The sequence below is a fragment of the Anguilla rostrata genome, chromosome 13, assembly GCF_018555375.3.
Source record: "Anguilla rostrata isolate EN2019 chromosome 13, ASM1855537v3, whole genome shotgun sequence".
Taxonomy (NCBI): domain Eukaryota; kingdom Metazoa; phylum Chordata; class Actinopteri; order Anguilliformes; family Anguillidae; genus Anguilla; species Anguilla rostrata.
Window position 1 is genome coordinate 33,130,059 of NC_057945.1, and position 23,330 is coordinate 33,153,388.

Here is a 23,330-nt window from a genome sequence, read left to right on the forward strand (position 1 = left end):
TTCGCCCCAGCAAATGTGTGTGGGGGTAAAAATTCAATGATTATTCAATGAAATGTAGTAACTGGTTTTTATCATTTAAAATGTGCAGCAAATCATTTAAGGCAAATTCAGAGCTTTCTTCACATTGTTTCCATAGAGGAACTGTGCACTACCGTTGCACTATGGTTGTCCGTTTCCAGGATCTTTATTAATCTGTGTACTTATCTATAAGAAATTTCTTTAGCGTTTCAATAAGTCTTTTGGTTGATACTGGTTTTAAATGTGACTTCCTGGAGATAAATTCATTTAATTTTCGAAAGCCAACATTTCATTTTGTAAATGGTGTGGTTTAAGGGTGAAGTGTGTGCAAGGTGCATTCGGTGATATCAGAAAGAGCTGGGTAAATACGATACTACAATATAAAAATAAAACCTTTATTTGAATTCCCCTCAAAAACCCACAGAGGTTTTTTTTGAGGGGATTTCTTTCTTGTTGTGTTTCCTTGTAGACACTTGTAGACCAGAAACGAATATTACATATACCCGCCACTGTACTTTGCACTCCGTACCTTGTACTTCTTTTCATGCTATGTTGTCTGTTGACATTGAGCCTTTGGGAACACCGTGACATTGGGGCATAATGTTTAAGCATTGGACAATAACAAACTATGCATACAGTTGGAATATCTCCAAATACTCGAAAACCCTCGCAAGGCTGCCGGTATTTTTCTTCAGAAATTAACGCAATAAATTAGCCTAACAGTTTTTTATGAGAATGAACCTAAAGCCAAATGGCGTGCCAGCGCATCAGGCTTCAGTGCCGAAGGCAACTGGCATCCCTGTCAATCAGCCACAAAACACGCCCCTGCAAGAACAACAGCAAATCACTGTTGAGAACAGAGCCGATATTCTAATAGGACGCGTTACCTGGTGTGTGCTGGTGCCTGGTGTTCTGTTCCTGGTGCATTTTTCAATACGAGGTGAACGATGTGGCGAAGAGTAGCGAAAGTTAGCATTACGTTAGCCCCATAAGATCTACTGCTTTTAGATTTATTTTCTGCTAACTATAAAAAAACATATTTTACTATGGAGCGCATCGATTTCAAAGGTAAAGAACAGTCTGTAGCTGTCTCTAAATACCTGGGAACTTTACCGAAAAGCGAGCTTTCAGTCGGTAACTCTTCCCCGAAACGCCTTGCCGTGAAGAGACATCATCACAAACACAACCTCAAACACAGATATGAATTTCTTGAAACTCTGGGAAAAGGAACTTACGGAAAAGTAAAGAAAGCTGTTGAAAGATCCGGCAGAATGGTAAGAACAATTACATTTCTATAAAAACAGTGTATTAACAAACACTAATTGTATTGCACAATACTGTTATGGAACTAACAATAGGCCTGTACATTTTGGTTCTGCACACTGAGGTATGTAATGAAACCCAAAATGCTAAAGTTCAGTTTCTGTTTAAGGTGTTATTATTACAGTACCTGTTCCCTGCAGCTAACACCGACTGCATGCGAGTATTTTTGTAAGTTTTGTCTTTGGATTTGTACGACATAACCGGCAACTAATTTTAGGATTGCTACAAGGTAGTGTTACAAGGTTTGCCTAGTATAGTTGTTATGATAATTAGCCACAACTGGTAACTTTATTTTTAAATCAACAAATCCGTCATGCAGTCATTTAATTTGGGCAAGTTTTAAACTTATGACGATGCACAAGTTACAATATTTGCATCAACAACCGCCACCTGACATTCATTTTGATGAGCCTTCCTTTCATGGACAGTAAAGTAGTAACTACTTACTTTTTGAGGTTTTAATTATTGTAAAGATTCTGCATTTATTGTCTTTCACACGTTGCTGTAGACTGGGGATAATGTGATCGTCTTAGTGTTGAATATGTCTTGGTAAAATTCTGTTTGATTGGAGGCGTTTAATAATGATTTGGGACCACTATCAGAGCAAATCATGATGTAGGGCCTGGCCAGGGAAATTTAGGGAATTTCTTGCTTTCAGACTGAGGGCGGAGACGTAATTGAATTGTCCTTCCTGGCCAGACGCTGAGTTAAAATTCCTCAAAACAAAGGGACAATGCCCCAAAACAATATCTAAACTGCTTCACACGGGCTTGGAATGTGCCAGAGAATGTTGATAAGCCTCCAGCAAGAGCCAGCCAGGAAAAAGCCCATTATATTGGGGGAAGGAACCCTTTTGATGAGAGGGACAGGTGACACCCTGCTTTTCTGGTAAATAGTTTTATTATCCCTGGAGGGGGACCTGGCCTTTTAGGGAGTCATTAAAGCTCAAATGTCATATTGGAGGAATCTGAGAAAGGTTAACTTAACTTTCCCAAAAGCAAATGAATGCCTTTTTAAAATGGGGAAAATTAGCAGTGCCTTCTGGTGCTGTTGAACTTGATGTATATACTGGCTGTTAAAGCCTGAGATGTAAATGTAGCCATTACACTGAAGCAGATAGAGGCTAGACAAAAGGGTTGCAATTTTCTCTGAGTTAGTGTTCATCTTCTGTTGTTTTGAGGTTAAATTACTTGACACTGATATATACCCTCAAGGTTTTGTTTGTCCCTGTGTTTTGGAAAGGGCCCTCTCTCCTGTCTCTGCTTGGATTTTAGGAATGTCTGGTAGCTAGGTGTCGTATCTCGGATGCTCTATGGAATTTGCTCAAGGATCCAGCAGCAGTTGGGGGAAAAAAATCAACAGGCCTAGATTATACCCGATGCTAATGTCCTGCACTTTGGAGAAGCTCTGAACTCCCAGGCACTTATCAGTTTTGCATAATGTGATGTTTTCAGCAATGCTAGGGAGCTAACTTCACACGGTGTGCCAGACACCTTATCTTAGATGACTCGCAGTAACACCTCATAGTGTGTAAATAGATACAGGTGAATCTGACCGGGCTTCACTGAGCTGTGTGAGTCACTGAAAGCGAGACAGGTTTTTGTTGTCCGAGGCAGACGCCGGCACAAGTCATTTATTTTGACGATTTTAGATGAGCTTCATCAGTATCAGTATGTGAGGAAATCAAAATAAAACGGTGAGCTCTATTGGTGACAAACTGGTATTTTTGTAAGTGTTTAAATTGATGACTGGTTGTTCTCCCCAGGACATACCACACACCAGGACCTACATTACAAAGATGTCTACATTAAAACCTGCAATAGATCACAATCTAAAATACATTATATAGGTGACTACCATCAGAACTGCATTTTTGAATAAAATAAACACATGAAAATGTAGTTTTTTAATAATATGAATATAGGCTACCACAAATAGGCTACAGAGTGACATGAATAGGTGATGCTGTCTAATGTGTACAGTAATTGCTTCAAGGAAGTTTTGATGAGCCCAAAAGTGCCTAAATACATTTAATGTAAGGTATTGTGGGGTTAAGTTAATGACCTTCACAGGACAAAGGTGGCATTTCAAAGAAAATCTGGCAGTGCTGTGTCAAAATGAAGTAGGTTTGACAAGGAGGACCTGACTGGGAATTGGTTGTGCTGCGGTGTTTGTTGTCTTTGGGTGAAGGTGGCTCTTACGGTTTTGTTTTTCCTTGCCTGGCTCCCGCCTGATGTTTGCGTGTCGCTGTGCAGGTGACATTTCAAACCTCACCCTTACCACAGAGAGACAGAGAGAGAGAGAGAGCGTGAGGAGCGAGCAATTGTGCCAAAAACAATGACCTTTGGCATAATCGCTTCCCAGAAAGGGAGCCTCGATTTGTGACCGCGGTTTCAAAACGAGCTCTTATTTAAATGGCAACCCGCCTGGTAACGTGCAGAACAGGTTTGTGTGTGTAAATATCACAGGTATGCTTTTGTGGAAATAAAAAAAATATATATACATATATATTAATGTTTGGTAAAGCATCATTTTTGCAGCAAAATAGAAACACGAAACCTCCACAATTGATGCCAAGTGTGTAAAAAGCAAAACAGAATAAATCATTGTCTAGGCATGGGGATTTCCCTTGGAATTCAGTGCGGGATCCATTTCCTGAAAGTGCACACCTTCGTGCCATGGACGGGTATGTCACAGTTAACTTTCATTTGCGTAATAAAGGACCAAATGGCCATTGTGATACTCATGTAGTGGGATTTAGCATGTAGCCCCTGTCTGCATTACAGAACACAATAGGGGGCTATCTGACAATGCCAGTGTGGTCTAGCCGGGAGTTTGGGGGTTGGGGGGGTGGTTTGTCAGCGTTAAAGCTCCTATTTTCACTCTGTGGACTGAAATACATTAAAAAGAGCAATAGCAACGCCATCGTTACTTTTAAAGTCTTTTTATAGAGCTTAATGCCTTTGTCTGAGGCATTAAGTGCTAAACAGATACTCACTGCCTAAGGTCTCAGTCTCAGTTTTTCCATGAAAAAAAGCGATGAGTCATTTTATCTTGTCACCTGATGGTAGTGACGAGTGGTATTATTGTGAGCCCACAGCATTATCCAGTGACTGGTGCTGAGTGTTCTAAATCTTTCCCATTATTTTTGGGGAAAAACCAGTCAAGGAAGTAGCAAATAACAAGGAAGTATATTGAGTTCTATAGTTACGTGGGTTTGATGGGTGAAAGTCAAACTCGTTTTTACAGAGATTAGCCTATTTAGCCGCTTCACGGTCGATTCTTGACTGGGGGAGGAGGAAAACATGTTTTGTCAGCTGGCCAGCTTGATAAGAAGGCAGCCGATTGGCCAGTGATGCTTGCTTGAGATCCTTCTGGGGCAGTCTATTCATAAGTTTCGATGGTAGTTATTTACAAACCTGCCAGCTTCAGTAGATATAGTTTTCGTTCTGATTTGAGCGGTTGGATGTGACCGTGGCCCTGTGGGTGTTAAGAGTTATGCTGTCACATGTAAAAACAAGTTCTTTCATAATGCCTGCTTAAAATATGTTTTTGTGATAACTTGAATTGAACCGCCAGAGGCTTGTTGGGGTGTGCCTCTGTATCAAAGCACGGGATGGATTCTCTCCAGGTGATTCATAGTCATAGAGATTCATAGAGAGGGCCGTGGTACCGAGTTGTTTGTGGCTTCTTGGGCGACCGTGTGGATGAGCAGCATGTTTTAATGTTGCTATAGCAACTAATACTGTAACAGTGCGATTTCCTCAGAAGAAGCACTTCAAGTAAACATGTTTATATAAAACTGCGCTTGAATTCGGACTGATTATGATGTGATTGCTGCTGGCTTCACTAGCTAGAATCACAAAAAATATTATTTTGGTCAGATAACCTAATACTATGTAGTCAAAATAACATAATCAATTAAGCCAATTACACTATGTGAACAGCACTTTTTCAAAACTGATAATCGTTTTGTCTTCAAATTTGAATACTTTTCAAGTTATCTTCCAGGCTTTGTACTATAAAGAGCATGACGACAATGATGGCACCATCTTGCCTCATTGAATGTTGGAAATAATTGGGGGAGGTGGGGGGGGGTGGACAGTCTGACTTCTGCAGAAATCAGCCTGGGCTCATGTTGAATGCCTACATAAGTTCAGGGGGAAAAAACCACCACCATAAAAATCAGTTCACATGACATACACTTTAACTGTTTGCGTAAGGTTTCTCCTAATGGCAGTTCTGTAGAAGCAGTTGCAGGAGAAGGGATAGGTACGGCCCTGGTTGTGTGAGTACGGCAAATTTTTTGGCTCCCCCCCCCCCCGTCTTCTGAAGTGTTGATGCTGAGTAAGGGTTTGGAAAGCTGGCTCGTGCAAAGAAAGCAGAACAAGATCCACCTGAAACTCAAACAAACTGCCTGCTTGCCTGCCTGCCGGTCACGTGGAGAATCCTAATAATAGCAGCGGTTATTTTATTTTTTTAACCTTGATCCCAACCCCCCCCCCCCCTTCCCAAGCTTGAGCAAACAGTTGAAACCTGTGCTGCAGGCCGTTGGAAAGTGACATCCTCGTTTCTGGGAACAGCTGCAGTCCCGGTCTGGTATTTATGAATAAGACTTGCGCAAAGATAACAGGCTCAGTGTTTGCCACCAGGTGCTTGTCTGTCTGTGTGGGGGCTGATCTCTTGCTACTGCAGCTGAGGCTTCAGAGAAGAGCTTCTCTAGAAGCCCTCTGTGAGTTTTCACTGAAGTTGAAGTAGCATGCAGGAGCTCTTGTTTTAGAAAGCCTAGTCCTAAAACTCAGAGGATTGTTCAGGTTTAAGAGTTTTGTCTTTGCAAAGTTCAGATCAATTGTCAAAGGCTCTCGAGGTGCTTACGCTTTTACGTAACCCAACCAGGGTTTATGGCCTTTGGCACCAAACACCGCAATAAAAAATATGTCCCAGCAGTAGATTGCAAGCAGTTTATCAAGGGGCACATATTTGCTGTAGGTGATGGAAAGGCAGCCAGAAAGTAATAACCAGCTGTATATTATTCTGATTATGACCTGGTGTCTGATCAGCTACACAATCTCTTGAACTCCTTACTCTACCGGATTGCCCCCGTTTACACTGCAAAAGAGTAGTGTAGTAGAATCGAAGAGTTGAATGTGGTGAATATTGATCACAATCAGTTCATTAAAAAAAACACATTTAAATGTTTGTATCAGAATTACAAAGAAAATAAATTCAGAGAGACCAGCTGTGCAAAAGGGTGAATTTGGCAGATGATCTGTCATAGAAATGGGAAATGGGATTTTTTTCACCTCATCGTCTGGGACATGAAACCTTTTTGGACGTCGGATGAGACTGAAGCATGCCTTTGCCATGATGGATAAAGACTAGTCAGAGCTCAGGCCTCTGAAGGGGCTCTGTGAGTGTGGGCAGGGGTAGGTGAGCGTGGCTGTGTGCTTGTGTGTGTCAGGTCTGGTGTGTGTAGCCTGAGGCCTCTGTTTGTTAGTGACCAGCCCCTCCAGCCCATCTGCTGCCCCCTCAGCCACTGACGCACTCACACGCCCGTCTGGAATCCCAGGAATCTGGGCACCCCAAAGGGTCCTCGGATTTGAAACGAAAGTGCCAGACTATAACGTCAGCGTTAGCTCTGTCTAACACATCATGGCTGATACGAATGAAACTAGCTAACATGTCACCACCTTTAGCGTTACTTCACTGAATCTGCGTTTTTGGGATTTTCAGTGGCGCACGGTAAAAACTTGTAGTATTGCATTTGTCTGGTTGCATTGATTGTGTAGCCTCTATTGTTGCATCAGCAAAGCTAACACACCTAGCAGAGATCTGCACTCTACTGAGTGCACTCTTCTAGTTTATTTCTGTTAGTGACCAAGCATGATGACAATCATCCAGGTTCCAGCATTTTAAACATATTTGGATCAGTGTATACAGAGTCAGTATATGGAAATTTTGCATCCCAAAAACAGGTATCCCATCTTGAAACAGGTTGCTGTATATGCATGTTATCATAAGCCAAACAATTAGTAAACCAAATCACAAGGAAATTGAATACATATTTACTTAATTCTTATTTTCCATCTGCAAGGTTGCCATCAAGTCAATAAGAAAGGAGAAGATAAAGGATGAACAGGACCTGGTACACATCCGCAGAGAGATCGAGATCATGTCTTCTCTCAATCACCCCCACATCATCACCATTTACGAAGGTACGTGTCCCATCTGTCACATGCTGGGGTCCCACGCGTTACACTGGGTTTGAGTGGGAGCTGTCTGCGTTCTGGCTTTGTACACCAGGGAGCCGAGTGGGTAGAGTCTAAACAGGTCGTATAGCTACCAATCCTCTTATGCTGTATTCTTCCCTGATATTACCCTTCAGTCAATGTTATCCCATGTATTTTATGTCAGTTGTATGTGTGTTTCATGTTTTTTTTAATTCTGTGGTGCCCTGAATGTCTTGCTATCCTTCTGAGGAGCTCTGTAATTCCCCATAGAACATGTTCATAAGCACATTCCAAACATTTATTCCTTGACTTTCTGCAGTTGGGCAATGGTTTTTTTAAAAACAAGTACAGAGTTCATTTTGCTTTGTGCCAAGGTGATTTACCGTATTTCATTTTTTCTATGGTATGAACGGAACTTTCGTTCTTACTTGTCTCCAGTGTTTCGAGCTTACTTGTCTCTAAGGTAATTTACTGTTTTTTTTTTTCCTTTGGAATGAACGGAACTTCCGTGCTCACTTGTCTCCTACGTAATATTAATATTTATTGATTTATTTATTTACTTATTCATTTATTTCATAGAGTAACACAAAGTGTGAGTGACAGTGAAAATGCCTCCTGGGCATTAGTGACGAAGCTGGTGAACCGGGAATAGACTGAGCAACACTGTGCCGTCAAAACAACTGTTCCAAAAATAGCATGGAATAGAATGGAACAGCATTCTGTGGTTCTGAAGAAGAGCGTGTATCAGCACATCGGCGCTGAGGAGAAGGAATGCGGGTTTCAGCCCCGGGCTCTCCTGCCTTGCAGCGCGCCGCTCAGAAGGGCCGGTCTGGGCCTGCTCTGGTAGATCTCTGACAGATTGCCGAGATTCCGGGAAGCGCTAGCTCCATTTTAACGGGGCTGTTTTTAGTAAATGTTGACACACCTTTTCACACTCATCAGATGACTGGAAGGATATGAAATGTGGCTCGTGTCAAATGCGATTTTAAAATTGCTTCTGGAAAATGAAATTAATGTAAAATATACCTTTCCAAGATATCAGCAAGCTTCTGAATTGTTTTAAAAAAAAAATCACATAGACCGATCCTTTCCCTGCATCCTGGATTTTCCAGACTGCACAGTGGCAGGTACAAGAGAAAGAATTGTATTATGGGAAATGTAGTTTCAGTAAGCTGAACAGTACTTTCAGAAAATTCACAAGTCCTTGTGACTTCATTGTGACTGCCAATGTTCTTCAGTATTTGAATTCAAAATTCAAATTAACCATAGTCTATGCAGTACTGGCTCCTGCCATCCCATGTTAATTAGTGTCATTGTCTTCTTGCTAGCCCACGACAGAAAGATTCAAATACAAATACTGTATAACGGACTGGAAACCACAATTTTAGTCCGTTTTTTAGTTAAACGTATAGCAGATACTTAACAGATACCGACTTGTTTTCTTGTCTTTCTGTGTGGCTCATACTGAGGTGCTCTTACACTAGAAAGCTAGCAAGCTAGCCAAGTGTGAAATCCTAGATTGTTGTGCCAACAAATGACAAAATGTTTTTAAAAGGCATTCGCCCATTGTTCATAGTCTGCTCCATGTATGGGCAAAAAAGCCAACGACTGTGCTATGCTGCTACACCTCCCTCTGTTTTCTCCTTTGGTATTTCCTAGAACTATGGCAGGTACTTTTTGAATAGAGCTTGTTTGAAGTTTTAACTGTACAATGGATGCAGCGCTAGACATTATTACATGTTTTACTTCAAGTCAGATTCCCATTGTTGGCGAATAGCCTCAAAACAACCAATAGGGACATTATCAGCCGTGGGCTATATTTCAGTGGCAGCTGTGTACCCAGATTGCGTGGCAAATGTGGTTCATAGTTGTCTGTCCACCTTCACTGATTGTATTTGTTACCTTGTTTGCCTTGTTTAGCTGAGTGCGTCATTACCTCAGACAAAGAGTATTTTTATTTTTTTATGGTCCTTCTGGTTGTGAGGTCTAAGGTTTAAGGTTGTGGAAGCTGAAGTTATCTGTGGTGGTTTCGTCTTTGACGGCAGTTTTGGTGTATTTAAAAAAAAAAATCCTGATACCTAAGAAGTAAACTTGTCTCCTGGATCAAGTTTACTTCTTCGATATCTTGTCGTGTCAATGGATAAAAAGCAATGTGTAAACTCCATCGCCCTATGTGAGCACGTCAGCTAAATAAGTAATGCAACGCAGTGAAAAATAACTGCTGTACTGCAGCTCTGTGGACCTGCGGCACAATGCAGCTTTATGCTCACGCCAGTTTATGTAATTTGGCCATCCATTCGCCCTTACGTAAGCAGCCGGAATGGGACCCTGTAAATGCTGCACTGTGGGGAATTTACAAGCCACGCAGAGGACACGTTGCACCCTGTCTCCTCTGACAATGCATGGTACATGTGCCCCTTGTTCCCCAACGTCACCCTCACCCCCACCCCACCCCCCTCTAATACCACCGCCTGTCCCACCCCCACCCCCCGAGCACTCCCAGTGTTTGTGTGTTTTTGTGTTTGTGTGTGCCTTTCGCTTATTGCCTTTGGCGCTGTATGTGTGTGTGTTTGCCGCAGTGTTTGAGAACAAGCACAAGATCGTGATCGTGATGGAGTACGCCAGCCGCGGGGACCTGTACGACTACATCTGCGAGCAGCAGAGGCTGAGCGAGCGGGAGGCGCGACACTTCTTCCGCCAGATCGTCTCCGCCGTGCACTACTGCCACAGGGTAAGGGCCCGGGCGCGTCCGCCGTGCACTACTGCCACAGGGTATCCCATGCTGCCCTGCAGCAGCGCCGTACGGGCATGCCCTGACCCGATCCAGACAGCCACGCTTTCCTGTCCCCCCCACCCCCCACCCCCACCCCCTACCCCCCCCCCCCAGTGCACACAGGCCCAAAACCCCGCCCCCCTCTGTTATGTAACCGGAATTATTCACCGTCAATCAGGCCCTCTTGAATGGCTGGCGACAACAATGTCCCGCGGCGAATCAAATCACTTGGTTCAGGGTTACATTCTGGACGCTGAATGCCAGCGCCGGTTACAGCGACACTAATGAGCAACTGTGGGAACGCGACGCGCTCTGTGGACCCTCACACGCCATCTTCGCTTAATCTGAGCTCTGTTCTCCGGGGAGGGGGGGGGGGGCTCCCAACCATCCGCTTGCGTAACAAGCCCCCCGTCTCCGCGGTGACCGTCAGTTCCATTGTCTGTTATCCAGTGCCGATTCTTCACGTTGCTTGTGAGTGTGATACAAGTTGGGTTGATCTGTGAGAGCGTAAAACCATTTCACACCCCCTCCTAATCGTTGTCAGAAGTGAAGCACCACGCGAGTTTAGGAAGATGTTAATTAGGCCACGTGAACTCCGTTTTCCATTAACACTAATTTGGCACCAGCGTGAGACATTTGGGATGACAATGCAAGACATTTACAGTATGATGGTGCGGTTAGAGTATGTAAAAAAAAAAAAAACAATAGTAATAATATTTGCAAATAATTATAGATTCACTTACTAAATTAATGTATTATCAGCAAATACACTTCCATCTAGAGTATTTAAATGTATTAGCACAGAGACTTAATATAAAAGTATAAAGGGATGTGTTTTTTTCTGTTGTTTAGTGGCTCGGTTTTAGGTGAGGTTTTTTTGGCAGACCCGTTTGTACCCTCTCTAGCGCTAGCACTGTCTGTCCTTATTGGCTCTGTGGTTAATGTCCTGGATGATTAAAGCTGAAGAGGGGACAGACAATGGAACTGACCTGCATTTTTGTCTGTCGGGCCGGAGGCACGGCTAAATTTAAGCTCCTCTGGCTGGTGAGGTATGCCCCCCTAGCGCGCGGGATAATGGGCCCGGGTTGGAATGCGCAGCTCCCCTCTGTTCCGAGGATTCCGTTCTCACCCTAAAATGTCCAAACTGCTGTTTTTTTAGTAGCAGGCAGAAATGAAGTGTACATAGTGGACAAACATCTTCAATGGGACCTAACTGATATATAAAGATAAAACTGCAGCCTACTTGGAGATGTGCCTCTCTTCTGTTTAGTCTAAGAGGTCACCCAGGAAAGTGTTATGAAGTATTATTACAGCATTACTCGGCATGGACGTTCATATTGCAGATAGCATTTTCTTTTCTGGTTTATAAGAAATAAACTGACCAAACACACAAAATCTGAACAATGGGCATATTTATACATATCAGTACATATTTGCTAAAACCAACAGAAAGCCTCCCTAGGACTTTGGGCTTGGTTTCACTCCACAGTAGTGTCTGCTACCCTCATTTGTTTAATTGTCCCGAAGGAGGAGTGTATCTGGTTTTTACTCCCTCTGGAGCACCTCTGTTCAGGACTGAGCGAGCAGCTGTAATTGTCCCATGCTGAGGTGTAAAACCTGCTGGGCTGTTTGCCTGAAGGCCCAGAAGGCAGTGTGGTGGGAGAGGAAAGGCCTCTGCAGCTCATTGCCTCTCCCCTCTCTCTGCAGAACGGAATCGTGCACAGAGACCTGAAGCTGGAGAATATTCTTCTGGATGGACAAGGGAATGTGAAGGTGAGGGAGTCTCACCTGCCACTCTGCACACCCGAAGCTCATCTCCCTACAACTGCACACCTGAAACTCACCTCTCACTCTGCACACCTGAAACTCACCTCTCACTCTGCACACCTAAAGCTTACCTGTCACTCTGCACACCTGAAGCTCATTTCTGACATTGCACACCTGAAGCTCACCTCTTACTCTGCACACCTGAAGCTCATCTCTCACTCTGCACACCTGAAGCTCATTTCTGACTCTGCTCACCTGAAGCTCATTTCTGACTCTGCACACCTGAAGCTCACCTGTCACTCTGCACACCCAAAGCTTTCCCACACCACCACTCTAGCTTTTCTCTCTGTACGCAAATACATTTTCCCTTCAGCAACACTGCTTCCTGCTTCCTCTGCTCACCTGAAGCTCATTTCTGACTCTGCACACCTGAAGCTCACCTGTCACTCTGCACACCCAAAGCTTTCCCACACCACCACTCTAGCTTTTCTCTCTGTACGCAAATACATTTTCCCTTCAGCAACACTGCTTCCTGTTGACTAAAAAATATCAGTAGATGGGCCCAGGGGAGCAAAATGATGCATTTGTTTGGGAAATGAGGCTGTGGACTCGATTCCCAGCCGGGGAGCTGCCGTTGTGCCTTTGAATTGTGCTTGAATTGCTGTACTTGTATAAACGTCTGCTTTCGTAAATTGCCGAACATTCACCTTGTTTTGCCATAGCAGTAGTGTCATTCTCAGATGGAGCGGCGTTCGGGTGTCCCGCGTTAAGTTGCGCCCGTCGTACGCAGCGCGGTCCGTAACCGCCTGCCCGTTCTGACCCCCAGATCGCGGACTTCGGGCTCTCGAACCTGTACCGGGGCGACGAGTACCTGCAGACCTTCTGCGGCAGCCCGCTGTACGCCTCGCCGGAGATCGTCAACGGCCGGCCGTACAAGGGCCCCGAGGTGGACAGCTGGTCCCTGGGGGTGCTGCTCTACACCCTGGTGCACGGCGCCATGCCCTTCGACGGCCTGGACTACCGCAACCTGATCCGGCAGATCAGCGCCGGCAACTACCGCAAGCCTGCCAAGCCCTCTGGTGAGCAGTGCAGCCGCAGAACAGCGGCCCAAGTCCCCCCCTTTCTGTCCAGCACCGAAACGTGTGTGTGCCGTTGGTAAGGGGATATCAGGCAAACTGAGTGCTCGCCAATGGCTGAATCGGCAGTTGTAATTTTGAATACTGCAGATTAAACTGCACCATGGCTCCCCCAACCACCTTTAGATAGATAACTCTTCTTATTCTCTTGCTTTCTTTGGATCTCCTCCTGGATAACGTTAAAATGATAGCTGTGTAAAGCCAGGTTATCTGACCAGTTGTACTTTCTTCAGTTACAATACGAATTGTTGTTTGTTAAGCTAACATTTACACACATTGATTATTAATCAGCCTTGTGCCTTGGTGATATTGCCTTTTTTTATTCTTGGATAAGAGCGTCTGCTAAGTCACTGTGCTGTACTGTAGGTAGAACAGGGCAGCTGTGAGGTTTAGGCTGGAGCACTTTAAACCGAGTGGGGCAGCAGTGAGGTGTAGGCCTGTTCCCTGAGCGCTCTGACCCCCCCTCCCCGCCCCCTTGGCAGACGCCTGTGGCCTCATCCGCTGGATGCTGATGGTGAACCCGGACCGGCGGGCCACGCTGGAGGAGATCTCCAGGCACTGGTGGCTGAACTGGGGCTACCGCGGCCCCCTGACCAGCGACGGCGACGGCGACCACGTGGCGGATCAGCCGGTCGCCGTGGCGCCCCAGGCGGGCGGCCTGTCCAGCATCGCCAGCTGGCTGCGCAGGAACTCGCGGCCGCTGCTGGAGAACGGCTCCAAGGTGCGCTGCCTGCTGCGGCCTCAAGGGGGCGGCGACGTGGTCCGGCAGCGCTCCCTGCGGAGGTCGCGGAAGGAGAACAACGTCTCCCAGACGATGCAGGACGGGACCTCCGCGCGCCCGTTCAAGGGCATCCTGAAGAAGCGGGGCAGCCTGAAGCAGAAGAACCTCAACGAGCCGCTGAGCAGCGAGAACACGAAACCCGCCCCCGTCCCCTCGCCCCCCCTCCTCCGCCCCCTCCCCTCGCCCCCCTCGTCCGCCCCCTCTCCCTCTCCCTCGCCCCCCTCCTCCGTCTCGCTCCCCCGGAAGGGCATCCTGAAGAAGCCGGTCGAGCGGGAGTCGGGCTACTACTCCTCCTCGCCGGAGAGCAGCGACTCGGCCCAGACGCCCCAGGCCCCCGCCTCGCCCGCCAGCCCGCCGCGCCGCAAGGGCATCCTCAAGCGGCACGGCAAGTTTTCCACCGGCCGCCCCCAGGAGTTCGGCTCCCTGGACCAGCTGGCGTCCGACGCCCAGCGGGGGGTGCGGGCGCGGCCGGGCGGGGCCACCAGCGAGGACAGCATACTCTCCTCCGAGTCCTTCGACATGCTGGACCTGCCCGAGCGCCGGGGGCTGGCCCCCCCCGTCGAGCGGAGCCAGGGGGGCGGGGGCGGCGTCGGCATGCGCGGCTGCGTTTCCGCCGACGACCTGCTGGGGCTGAGGGACAGCGAGGGGGAGGGGGACCGGCAGCAGAACCTGTGGGACATGCGCTGCTACCAGAGCAGGACGGCAGAGAGCGCCTTCTCCATCACCGACTGTGAAAACGTGACCGAGACGTACAGGCGGGCTGTGGAGGCCTGTGGACACTAGAGAGAACCCCGGGCCAGTCTGCCTTTACTTAAAGACACTGTGACACTTACAGTGAGACAAACAGGAGGGAGGGCGGCATCACTAACTGCACATTGAGGGCCGCAATGCCCCAAGAGACTTGTTGAACTGAGGTATTTTGGGGCCGTGATGACTGGAATTGGATGGTGGTTTGGGATTAGCCAATAGCGGGGAGATCTTTTTGAGGATGGCGTGGTATTCTGTCAGTTTACTTCTGTCATGCACAAACGGTACCAAAAACTAGGCTCATGACAGAAGGGTCTACCATTATCACTTCGAAGACATGGAAAATACTTTCACCTTCCTATTGATATCCAGTAGTTCTTTTTTCAGAATGTACCTTTTCATTCTTAAAATGTTCTAGCAGTGTGAGAAGTCAATGAATCTCAGGAAAACAAATCAAGTTATCTTTATGCAGACGTAAAATTGGGTGAGTTTGAAACATTCGTGGATTTATTCAAACTGTAAAACAAGCAGGCAGATTGAATCTGCTTGCATTTCATTCTCAGTATTTTTATACTCAAATGGACTTCATGTAGCCTTTACTATGTGTTTAGGTACACCCATCACAACTTCTGCTACCTTCCAACCTTTCATGGAAAAAGCCCCTTTTTGGAAAAGAAAAGCAAAATGATTAATCACTATTGGATCTCAATGAGAGGGTGTCTATTTGATGCTTGTCTGGAGTGTCACTTGAACTGAATTTTGTGTCCATTTGTCATGCTGTAATTTACCTGTACCTTTTTTTAATATTGAATTTTATTTTAAAATTTGACTCGCAAGTGAAACCATCCATTAGTCTTCAAAGGGGGAGTTACTTTAACCGTTATCTTTACCAAAGACCTTGTTTGAACGCAAAGGGTAACCTTTTTAACATCTTCCGTACTGTTTTAAACAAAACATGACCTTCACCCAAGTGTGCGGTTGATTAGTATGACCACTGAAAGCTCTGCTACAACTGGGCTCAGGATGCAAGTGTGTATGCATACACAAAGATCAGGGGGGTTGTGTCACGCTCACCTGAACAGGAATCTCAGACAGTGAGCTTTTTTTTCATTTGCAGAATGTTGGGAAAGCAGATGTCCTGTGTGTAATTAAGAGATGAGTGAAGTAGGCAGTGTGTACCAAGGATGTGAATCTTTGAAGGAAAGGAATACAAGTGCCATTCATCTAAAATATGGATCCATATACCATATGTGGGACAGGGTTAATGTTTTGCCTTTATAGCAACTGTAGAACAGTCTAGCCAAATACCAATGTGGCTTTATCTCTTTATTGCATAACAAGGACAGAGGGTAAAGGTTTGTCTCGGTTGCACGTTAGATCTGATAATAGGTACCGATGGGAAAGGTTTGGTTATACACTCTTGTGCCTTAAAGGGCCTTGAATTGCAATCCAGATTTCGGTTGTGCCTTCTTAAGAATTTAGTCAATACTATTAAACAGATTTTTATGCAATTGTTGAGAAATTTGTTTAACAGTGTTTTACACCAATTACTGCATGTTGCATTTTATTCTGTGCACACAGCCACAGACGTTTGTGATCGTCTGTCTGGCCTGTGGATATTCCATCAATAAAACAGAATGCAATTCTTAAGCAAGTCTTATTCGTTTCTTGACAAGAGCAGGAGAAGTATCCTACAGACCCACTGAAATGCCTCATTATGTATAAATTGGCATTTTAAGGAAGGGAAGCTAGGATAAAAACAACCTCCAATCATTAAGCTTCTAATGGTAAAATAAAATGCCAAGAAAGAGTCTTAGAGATAATGATCATTAATTGCCATTCTACTTGTATGCCCCCCCCCCCTCTCCCCCATTCCAAACTCGTATGTATTACTGCAATATACATCAAATTAAGTCCTCCCCATCAGTAGGAATCAAAATGGTCAACATTTTCTACAATAAATTATAAAATTAACATACCATATCTGTCGCCCTCATAAATTCAGATTTGGGACTGGTAACCCAGGATAAAAGCAAATAGTTGGGAAGAAGAATCTAAATGTGACCACTTTTTATATGTTTTTCCAATTTCCCAAAATGCTCAGTGTGGTTTTGTCTACTTTTACTGATCCAGCATGGGTCAGTACAATAATCATAAAATGAAAAATTCCAAAATGGGGTCATGCTTTCGTGTTTCCTGACCTACACTGAAACATTTATGGCCTTAATTATACTGAATACAACTTTATGAGCTGGAGATAGTAGCAGCAACTTGGCAGGAAAATGCCAGTCCAGCAGTCACACCAGGCCTAGGTGCCAGTGAGTACTGCATTACTTTCTCTGGTTCTTTTAGGCAGTTATTGGGCTATTTTATGACATGCTGCAGTTCCTACAGTATGGCCTTGGTGTGGCCAATGCTATCGTTTGCTCTGGCCCTAGATTTCCTTTCATGTTTATCCTTTCAAATGGCACCCACTGGTTTTTGAACATTTATTAACAACAGAAGAGTCTGTTTGCTCAAGTTTGCTGATAGGAAATAAATCGTTATGTCCAGCCCAAAAAATGGTAAATATTCAACAGGACCCAGTCCTTGGTGGACGGGCACGTGTCCATCTGCATCGAAAGTAGAGAATGGGAACTTGTTTGTGAAACTTACAACAAAAAAAAGACGTTTTATGTTGTATACTTACCCAATTAATGCAATACAGAGAAAGGGAAGTTGCAAGTAGGGCAGACACGTTTACCAGAACTGAAGTATCCTGCAGTGTCTCTGGTTGTATAAAGAAGGCTGCCTAATTCAGGGGTTCTCAAACCCGGTTCTGGCACCCCCCCAGTGGTGCTCTGGGGGGGTGGGGGGTGGGAGTCAGGAAGACTCCAAGGGCCCTGACAGACTGGGGCCCTCAAAACATTGTGCTGTAATTGTGCAGGAATGGGCTGGCCTGGGACGGTGGGGCCCAATGCGAGATCATTTCATGCGACCCAAAATCCGAGGTGGGGCCCCCGGCTCCCCCTGTGACTGTTAGTTTTACCTGCCAATCACTTGAGCATGAGCCAGGGACGGTTTCAACCCACCGTTCCTCCAAAACACAATGCCCCTTTCATCTCTATCCTTAGGGCACAATGCCAGGTCATGATATTTCAGTTGTTAACATGAGACACTTTATTGCTTTATAGACTTTATTGCTTAACTATAAAATTCTAACTAGTAGGTAAAACGGTGAATTAATTTTACTTCTGCAATATTTTGTTTTCATTCTGTATACAATTCTTATGACTGCAGTTTTTTTGGTTGCTTTTTTCAAAATGACATTTGAAGGTAAAATGAAAAGCAGCATTTTAACCATACAATTCATTTAACAAATAGAACAAAAGAGCAAGCATTCAGAGAGCAATGTATTTGATGCATTGCAAATATCTGCACCTGTGCAAAAACAACATAAACCATATCAAGCATAGAAATTACATTCAAGTTAATAGTTATCATCCAAAGCCACTTTCTATTGCACCCATATAATTAAACTTGAAACGCACAGAGCAACTGATTTATTTGACATGGACAATGTTTGAGTAAAAATCCGCCAAGAATTATATAACACTACCGCTGTCCAGGAAGAACTTGACAATGTAACAGAACAGAAACCGTGAGCATCTTTTCACAAATTCGATCAATTACTGCATTTTCTCTACACAATAAAACTAACAAAGGGCCTTTTTCCCCTTTTCTTTCCCTCCTCCCATGTTTTAACACAAGTTGTACAGCAAACGGAGTGCCCCAACTAGGACTGTGTGAAACCTGCTTTAAGAGGTGGGAAAGCGCGACTCCTTCCACCATTGTCCTCTCCCGTCATCCTCTTTCTCTTCCTGGCTTGCCCTCTGGACAGCCCCTCCACCTCTTACCAGCCTGTCTTTATTTAGATGGGGACTGATCGGACGACCTAGAGGGCGACCTTCCCCGTGGGGAGAACTGGACGTCCTGGATGTCGGTGGGGGTGCAAGCCCACCGGTGCATGCCCTGGATGTGGGGCACCGGGGTCTCTGGGGGGCTGGCCCCCACGGCCGTGGCGCAGGGCGGGAGGCTGTGCTCCAGCATCACCTCCAGCTGATCAAAACAGGAGTGGAGAGTGCCCTGCGGACGGGGCGGGGACGATTACATTACGTAACGCTGCATTTAATCTCTTAATTGCAACTTCATTTTCCAAATACCCATCATGCTGACAGCACACTGCCACTTTTACATCAAAAACAACATCAAAGTTACGTCACTGCATTACAGCTGAATGCTATTTCAGGTCACTTCTGTGATATGATTTTTCTCACCCGATTTTAACAGATCAACTGTGGAATTGGGCCTGTAATGTACGCAGGTCATAGCTGGAACTTTATTAAGAAGCCAGTCAGTGAGTGAAAAAAGCCATTCCATCACTGCAATGTCCTCTGTGAGTTTAGGAGGATGCAGACAAGCATGCGCATTCTCACTGCGCAGTCGAGCAGTGGTGTGCCCTACTGACCAGAGAAATTGCCCCTATTAGACAAGACCCTGACAGCCCTGCCTACTGAAACCCACCCACCCTGGGAAGGTTTCAGCTCCCCCCCTTTATATGCCACCCTGTGTGGCTGTCCGCCACATTCGCCACTGGCAGGGTCAGGATTAAATTCCAGACCACAGCACGGAGAACGACGACTATTAGCAGAACACCCCACCCTGACAAGGTGGTTTCAGATAGCAGCGCTGAAAGGGAATAAACGTCAGCAACCCTGGTCTCACCGCATCGGAATCCAAGAAGTCAGCAAGCAGCTCCATTAGTGAACTGCAGGACAGCGGAGCGTCCAGGATCTTGAGACGGCGAACAGCAGCCGCCACACAGGCACTGGCGATCGTGGAAGGCAGGAACACCGAAAACCTAGACTCTGAAAACAGAAAGTGCAAGTGTCACATCTCAGCAGTCTGCTCCGACCTGAATCCAAGAGAAATTATTTCATTCATACGTTATTCATTCATATTTATTTAATCACATATGGCACTATTTGTGAAATGTATTCTAGATAAGTAGAATCTAATCGTTTCCAGATATTTCACAAATGTTCCTTATGTTCTTCCTCATGTTTAATTTACAGACTGAAACTGATTATTTCCAATTACAAAAGGCGTAAATATTGAATTAGAACAACAAAAACAATCTTAAAAGAGGTTCCCTTTAAATTCAATGTGAGAAAAAACTTAGCTGCCAAGCCTACCTGTGGCTGCCAGTGCAACATAAGAGTGGGTGTGTTTGCGCAATATGTGGAGGCTGCAAGGCATGATGGGAAGGCATTTCAAAATATGCTCCAGGAAGTCAGAGGGCAGCACTGATGCCAGATCCCAGTCCAGCCGGGATACCACCACCAGCTCCCACTGCTGTAAAACACACACACACACACACACACACATTGCAGATTACATGGGCTTCAGGAACTGTTTCTCTCTCCAGGTGTACAGAACCCCCCCTTGAGCAAACTGACACTTCCAGCTCTCTGATGTACAACACAGACATTGTACACATAAAGTAACCGTACATATATCTGGTTTTCTTCTTTTTATTTATTCTTAGCTTGGATTATACTTACAAAAATCTGTAACTTTGAAATATTTTGTATTTGTTTGTTATATTCCTTGTAGCAAGTTTCTTCCCATTTGGAATTACTAATTTTGTCATGTTCATTGTCTCAATCTTGTCAATTTGGGAAAGCGCAAAAAAGCACACAGACCCCTACGAAACAAACAATATTAAACCACTCAGAGTCGGACAAACTGAAGCCTCTCCCTGCATGTTGCCCTGGGGAGCTTCTTATCATGGCTGGCACTGGCATGGACTGGACAAAGCACTATCCACACACTAGAACAGCTCCTTAACAGAATGAGCCACCCAACAACGACCTGTTTTAGCATGATTTAATTAATATTTATTGCTGTTTATAAAATAGACTGGGCGACAGTGGGTAGTACTGTCACCTCATAGCAAGGTCTTTGGTTCGAATCCCAGCCAGGGTCTTAGAGTTTGCATGTTCTCCCCGTGTCCGTGTGGATTTCCTCTGGGTACTCCGGTTTCCTCCCGCAGTCCAAAGACATGCACGTAGGCTAACTGGAGACTCTAAATTGCCAATAGGTAAGAGTGTGTGAGTGAATGGTGAGTGAATGGTGTGTGTGTGCCCTGTGATAGACTGGCGACCTGTCCAGGGTGTATTCCTGTCTCTCACCCAATGCACGCTGGGATAGGCTCAGCACCCCCGTGACCCTGACCTGACCTTTACCTTTTTTACCTTTTTAAACAAAGGTTTCAAACCATGTTGATACAAAAAATATAACAGAAATCACCAGCAGCTCGGAGACGGAGATGGCATTGTCTGTGTAGATGCAGAGTTTACTGGCACTCAGATGAACCGTCTCACGTAATTTTGAGGCTAGGAGCATGCAGACAGTGCCTAGCAGTTGCAAATGAGTCCTAGGCACAGGGAAATGGCCCAAGAAACGATCCAGATAGTGAATAGCCAATGGAAACACCTCCTCTTCACATTTCTGCTCTTCACACACCTGTCAGACACAGTAGAAACAATTTTACTTGCAAATCAGTGATTTCTCAAATTAAAATTTTGCCAATCGATTGGCAGGATGTTGAAACTACTGTCCTGTAAAACCACTTCGCTAGCCGCAGTAGCTAGTCCACCGATAACGTTATACTCCATTTTGACAGCATGAATAACTTGCCATCTTGTAACTGTTTCATACCTGCAACATCCATACTGCTAGTATCCTCCTCATGTAAGGCTGAATGTCTGTCTGAATTGTGCCAAAGTAAGACTGTGGGGCCCAGTGTCTCTTCTCTAGAGCCAACAGGTTATGCAGAGTCCGGCTGTCCTCGATGAGACTAGGGTCGCAACGGGCCCTAATTACAGCGGAGAAACTAGGAGTTGGGCAGTTTACTGGGGTTGATTTGAACCTACAATCTTCAAGGCACATTAGCTCCATTCGTTAGCTACTACTGGCCAACAAACCGAGACGACTTTACCGGTGCCAATAACTAAATACAGTTAATCTTCACCCAATACCAATACGATGCGCTCTGTAACCGATATGTCACTCGCAGGAAAAATTTACGGCGAATAGGGTGGATCGACTTCCTTGCTAAACTGCAGTTTACCAAGCGCTTATTGTTGCTGTGAGTATGGTAAATAAATAAACAAATACAATTTACAGATATTTGCCTGGTTGTATATGTATGATAACTAGACTAACGTATTTATTCACTGGCGATATTTATCAAATTGATAAAAGTAGCGTCGATAGGCCTTCCTCTCGTTTCCTGAGTGCTATATCCGGTTTTTGGCTACATGATTTCCCCCCCACTTCCGCTCTCTCCATTTGCAATGGTAAAGAGCAGAGTGTGCGAAGTTGTGTTGTGCGCAAATTTTAAACAAACACAGCTATTTAAATGTCCAATGATTTTTCTGAGAAAAACGCTATCAAAGAAAGTTGATTCGGGCGTTATTTCAAGTAACGAAGTCAAGGTAAGTGTGTAACTTTGCACACATTTGAGGACCGAATCGGGCTTATATATAATCGTTATAATAAATAATGCATACTTAACCTTTGTTAAACATAATACTGCAGGAGTGCTCCTCCTCAAGTTTATGTGGCTTTTCAATCTTTTCTGTTACCTGTAACATCGAGCTCACACTATCACCTGTCCCCAGCACCTGCCTGTCTACTATGTTGGATATTGCACCCAAGAGAACATGATGGTCTATGTAATAGAAGTTTTTCGTGTATCAGATGTCATATATTAGTCTAGAGAATTTATCTAACCAACAAAAGAGTATGAAGTATCTTTATTGATTGCACGTTTGTGATGTTGGCCTGGTAGTAAACTATCTTATTTAATCTGCACCACTGTATTAAACTGGAGGTTGACTCTATGAAATCATTAGTCGATTAATTCTATGTAAGTATATTCGATTACTTCCAGTTCATTTTTGTCATTTTCATCACTCGTGGAATTTTCAAGTTTCATCGTCGTAGTACGAGATCTTTGAGACCACCGCCATCTATTGGCGAATTGTGCACCAAGACAGTTGTGCACAACCAGTGCAGTGTTGAGCACTAGTTGAGTACCAACAGCTCACCCTCTGCTGGGGAAATTGGGAATATACTCGAGCGGCAAGGTACTTGGAAATCCTGTATTGTCTGATAATTCTTACAAAAGTCTTTAGAAGTGGTAGCAATGAGCTCATCTGACCAAATTGTCTGTGTGTCTCGGACATCGTTCATCCAGTAGTACATTTGGCATTCAAATCTTGTTCACAGTAATAACGCCACACATAACAACCGTTGTCTCCTTAAATTAATTTGATCTGTGATGTAATACTGCTTAATTGAAGATAGCACAGTGTTACATAAATGTACTAATTCAAAAGTATTATCGAATGAATTTACTCAATTTTCAAATGGTATTCCACAGAGAAAGTGTAACTCCTGCAAATGCGCTGTTATATTAAAAGCATAAACCTGCAAAGCAGCTGAAA

At 44.8% G+C, this 23,330-nt stretch overlaps 2 protein-coding genes across 4 annotated transcripts; one reads left to right on the plus strand and one right to left on the minus strand.

Annotated features, from left to right (window-relative positions):
- The first annotated feature begins 888 nt into the window (after nt 1-888).
- On the plus strand, nt 889-16,425 carry nuak2 (NUAK family, SNF1-like kinase, 2). The gene is made up of 6 exons (XM_064304949.1): nt 889-1,292; nt 7,436-7,556; nt 10,151-10,302; nt 12,052-12,117; nt 12,938-13,190; nt 13,730-16,425. Exons 1-6 carry the CDS (start codon nt 1,065-1,067, stop codon nt 14,809-14,811), a joined length of 1,902 nt encoding a protein of 633 aa, XP_064161019.1. The 5' UTR covers nt 889-1,064; the 3' UTR covers nt 14,812-16,425.
- A 1,729-nt stretch (nt 16,426-18,154) lies between these two features.
- On the minus strand, nt 18,155-22,542 carry ccnd3 (cyclin D3). Of its 3 annotated transcripts, XM_064306579.1 has the most exons (6): nt 22,397-22,515; nt 21,538-21,694; nt 21,127-21,342; nt 20,010-20,169; nt 19,540-19,682; nt 18,155-18,900 (listed from the first exon to the last, which is right to left on the minus strand). In XM_064306579.1, the coding sequence occupies exons 2-6, from the start codon at nt 21,568-21,570 to the stop codon at nt 18,682-18,684; spliced, it is 771 nt and encodes a 256-aa protein (XP_064162649.1). In that variant the 5' UTR covers nt 21,571-21,694; nt 22,397-22,515; the 3' UTR covers nt 18,155-18,681. The 3 variants fall into 3 exon arrangements, with proteins under 3 accessions (XP_064162649.1, XP_064162650.1, XP_064162648.1); XM_064306580.1 differs by lacking the exon at nt 21,538-21,694 and having other exon boundaries at nt 22,397-22,542; XM_064306578.1 differs by lacking the exon at nt 22,397-22,515 and having other exon boundaries at nt 21,538-22,147.
- Nucleotides 22,543-23,330: the final 788 nt, after the last annotated feature.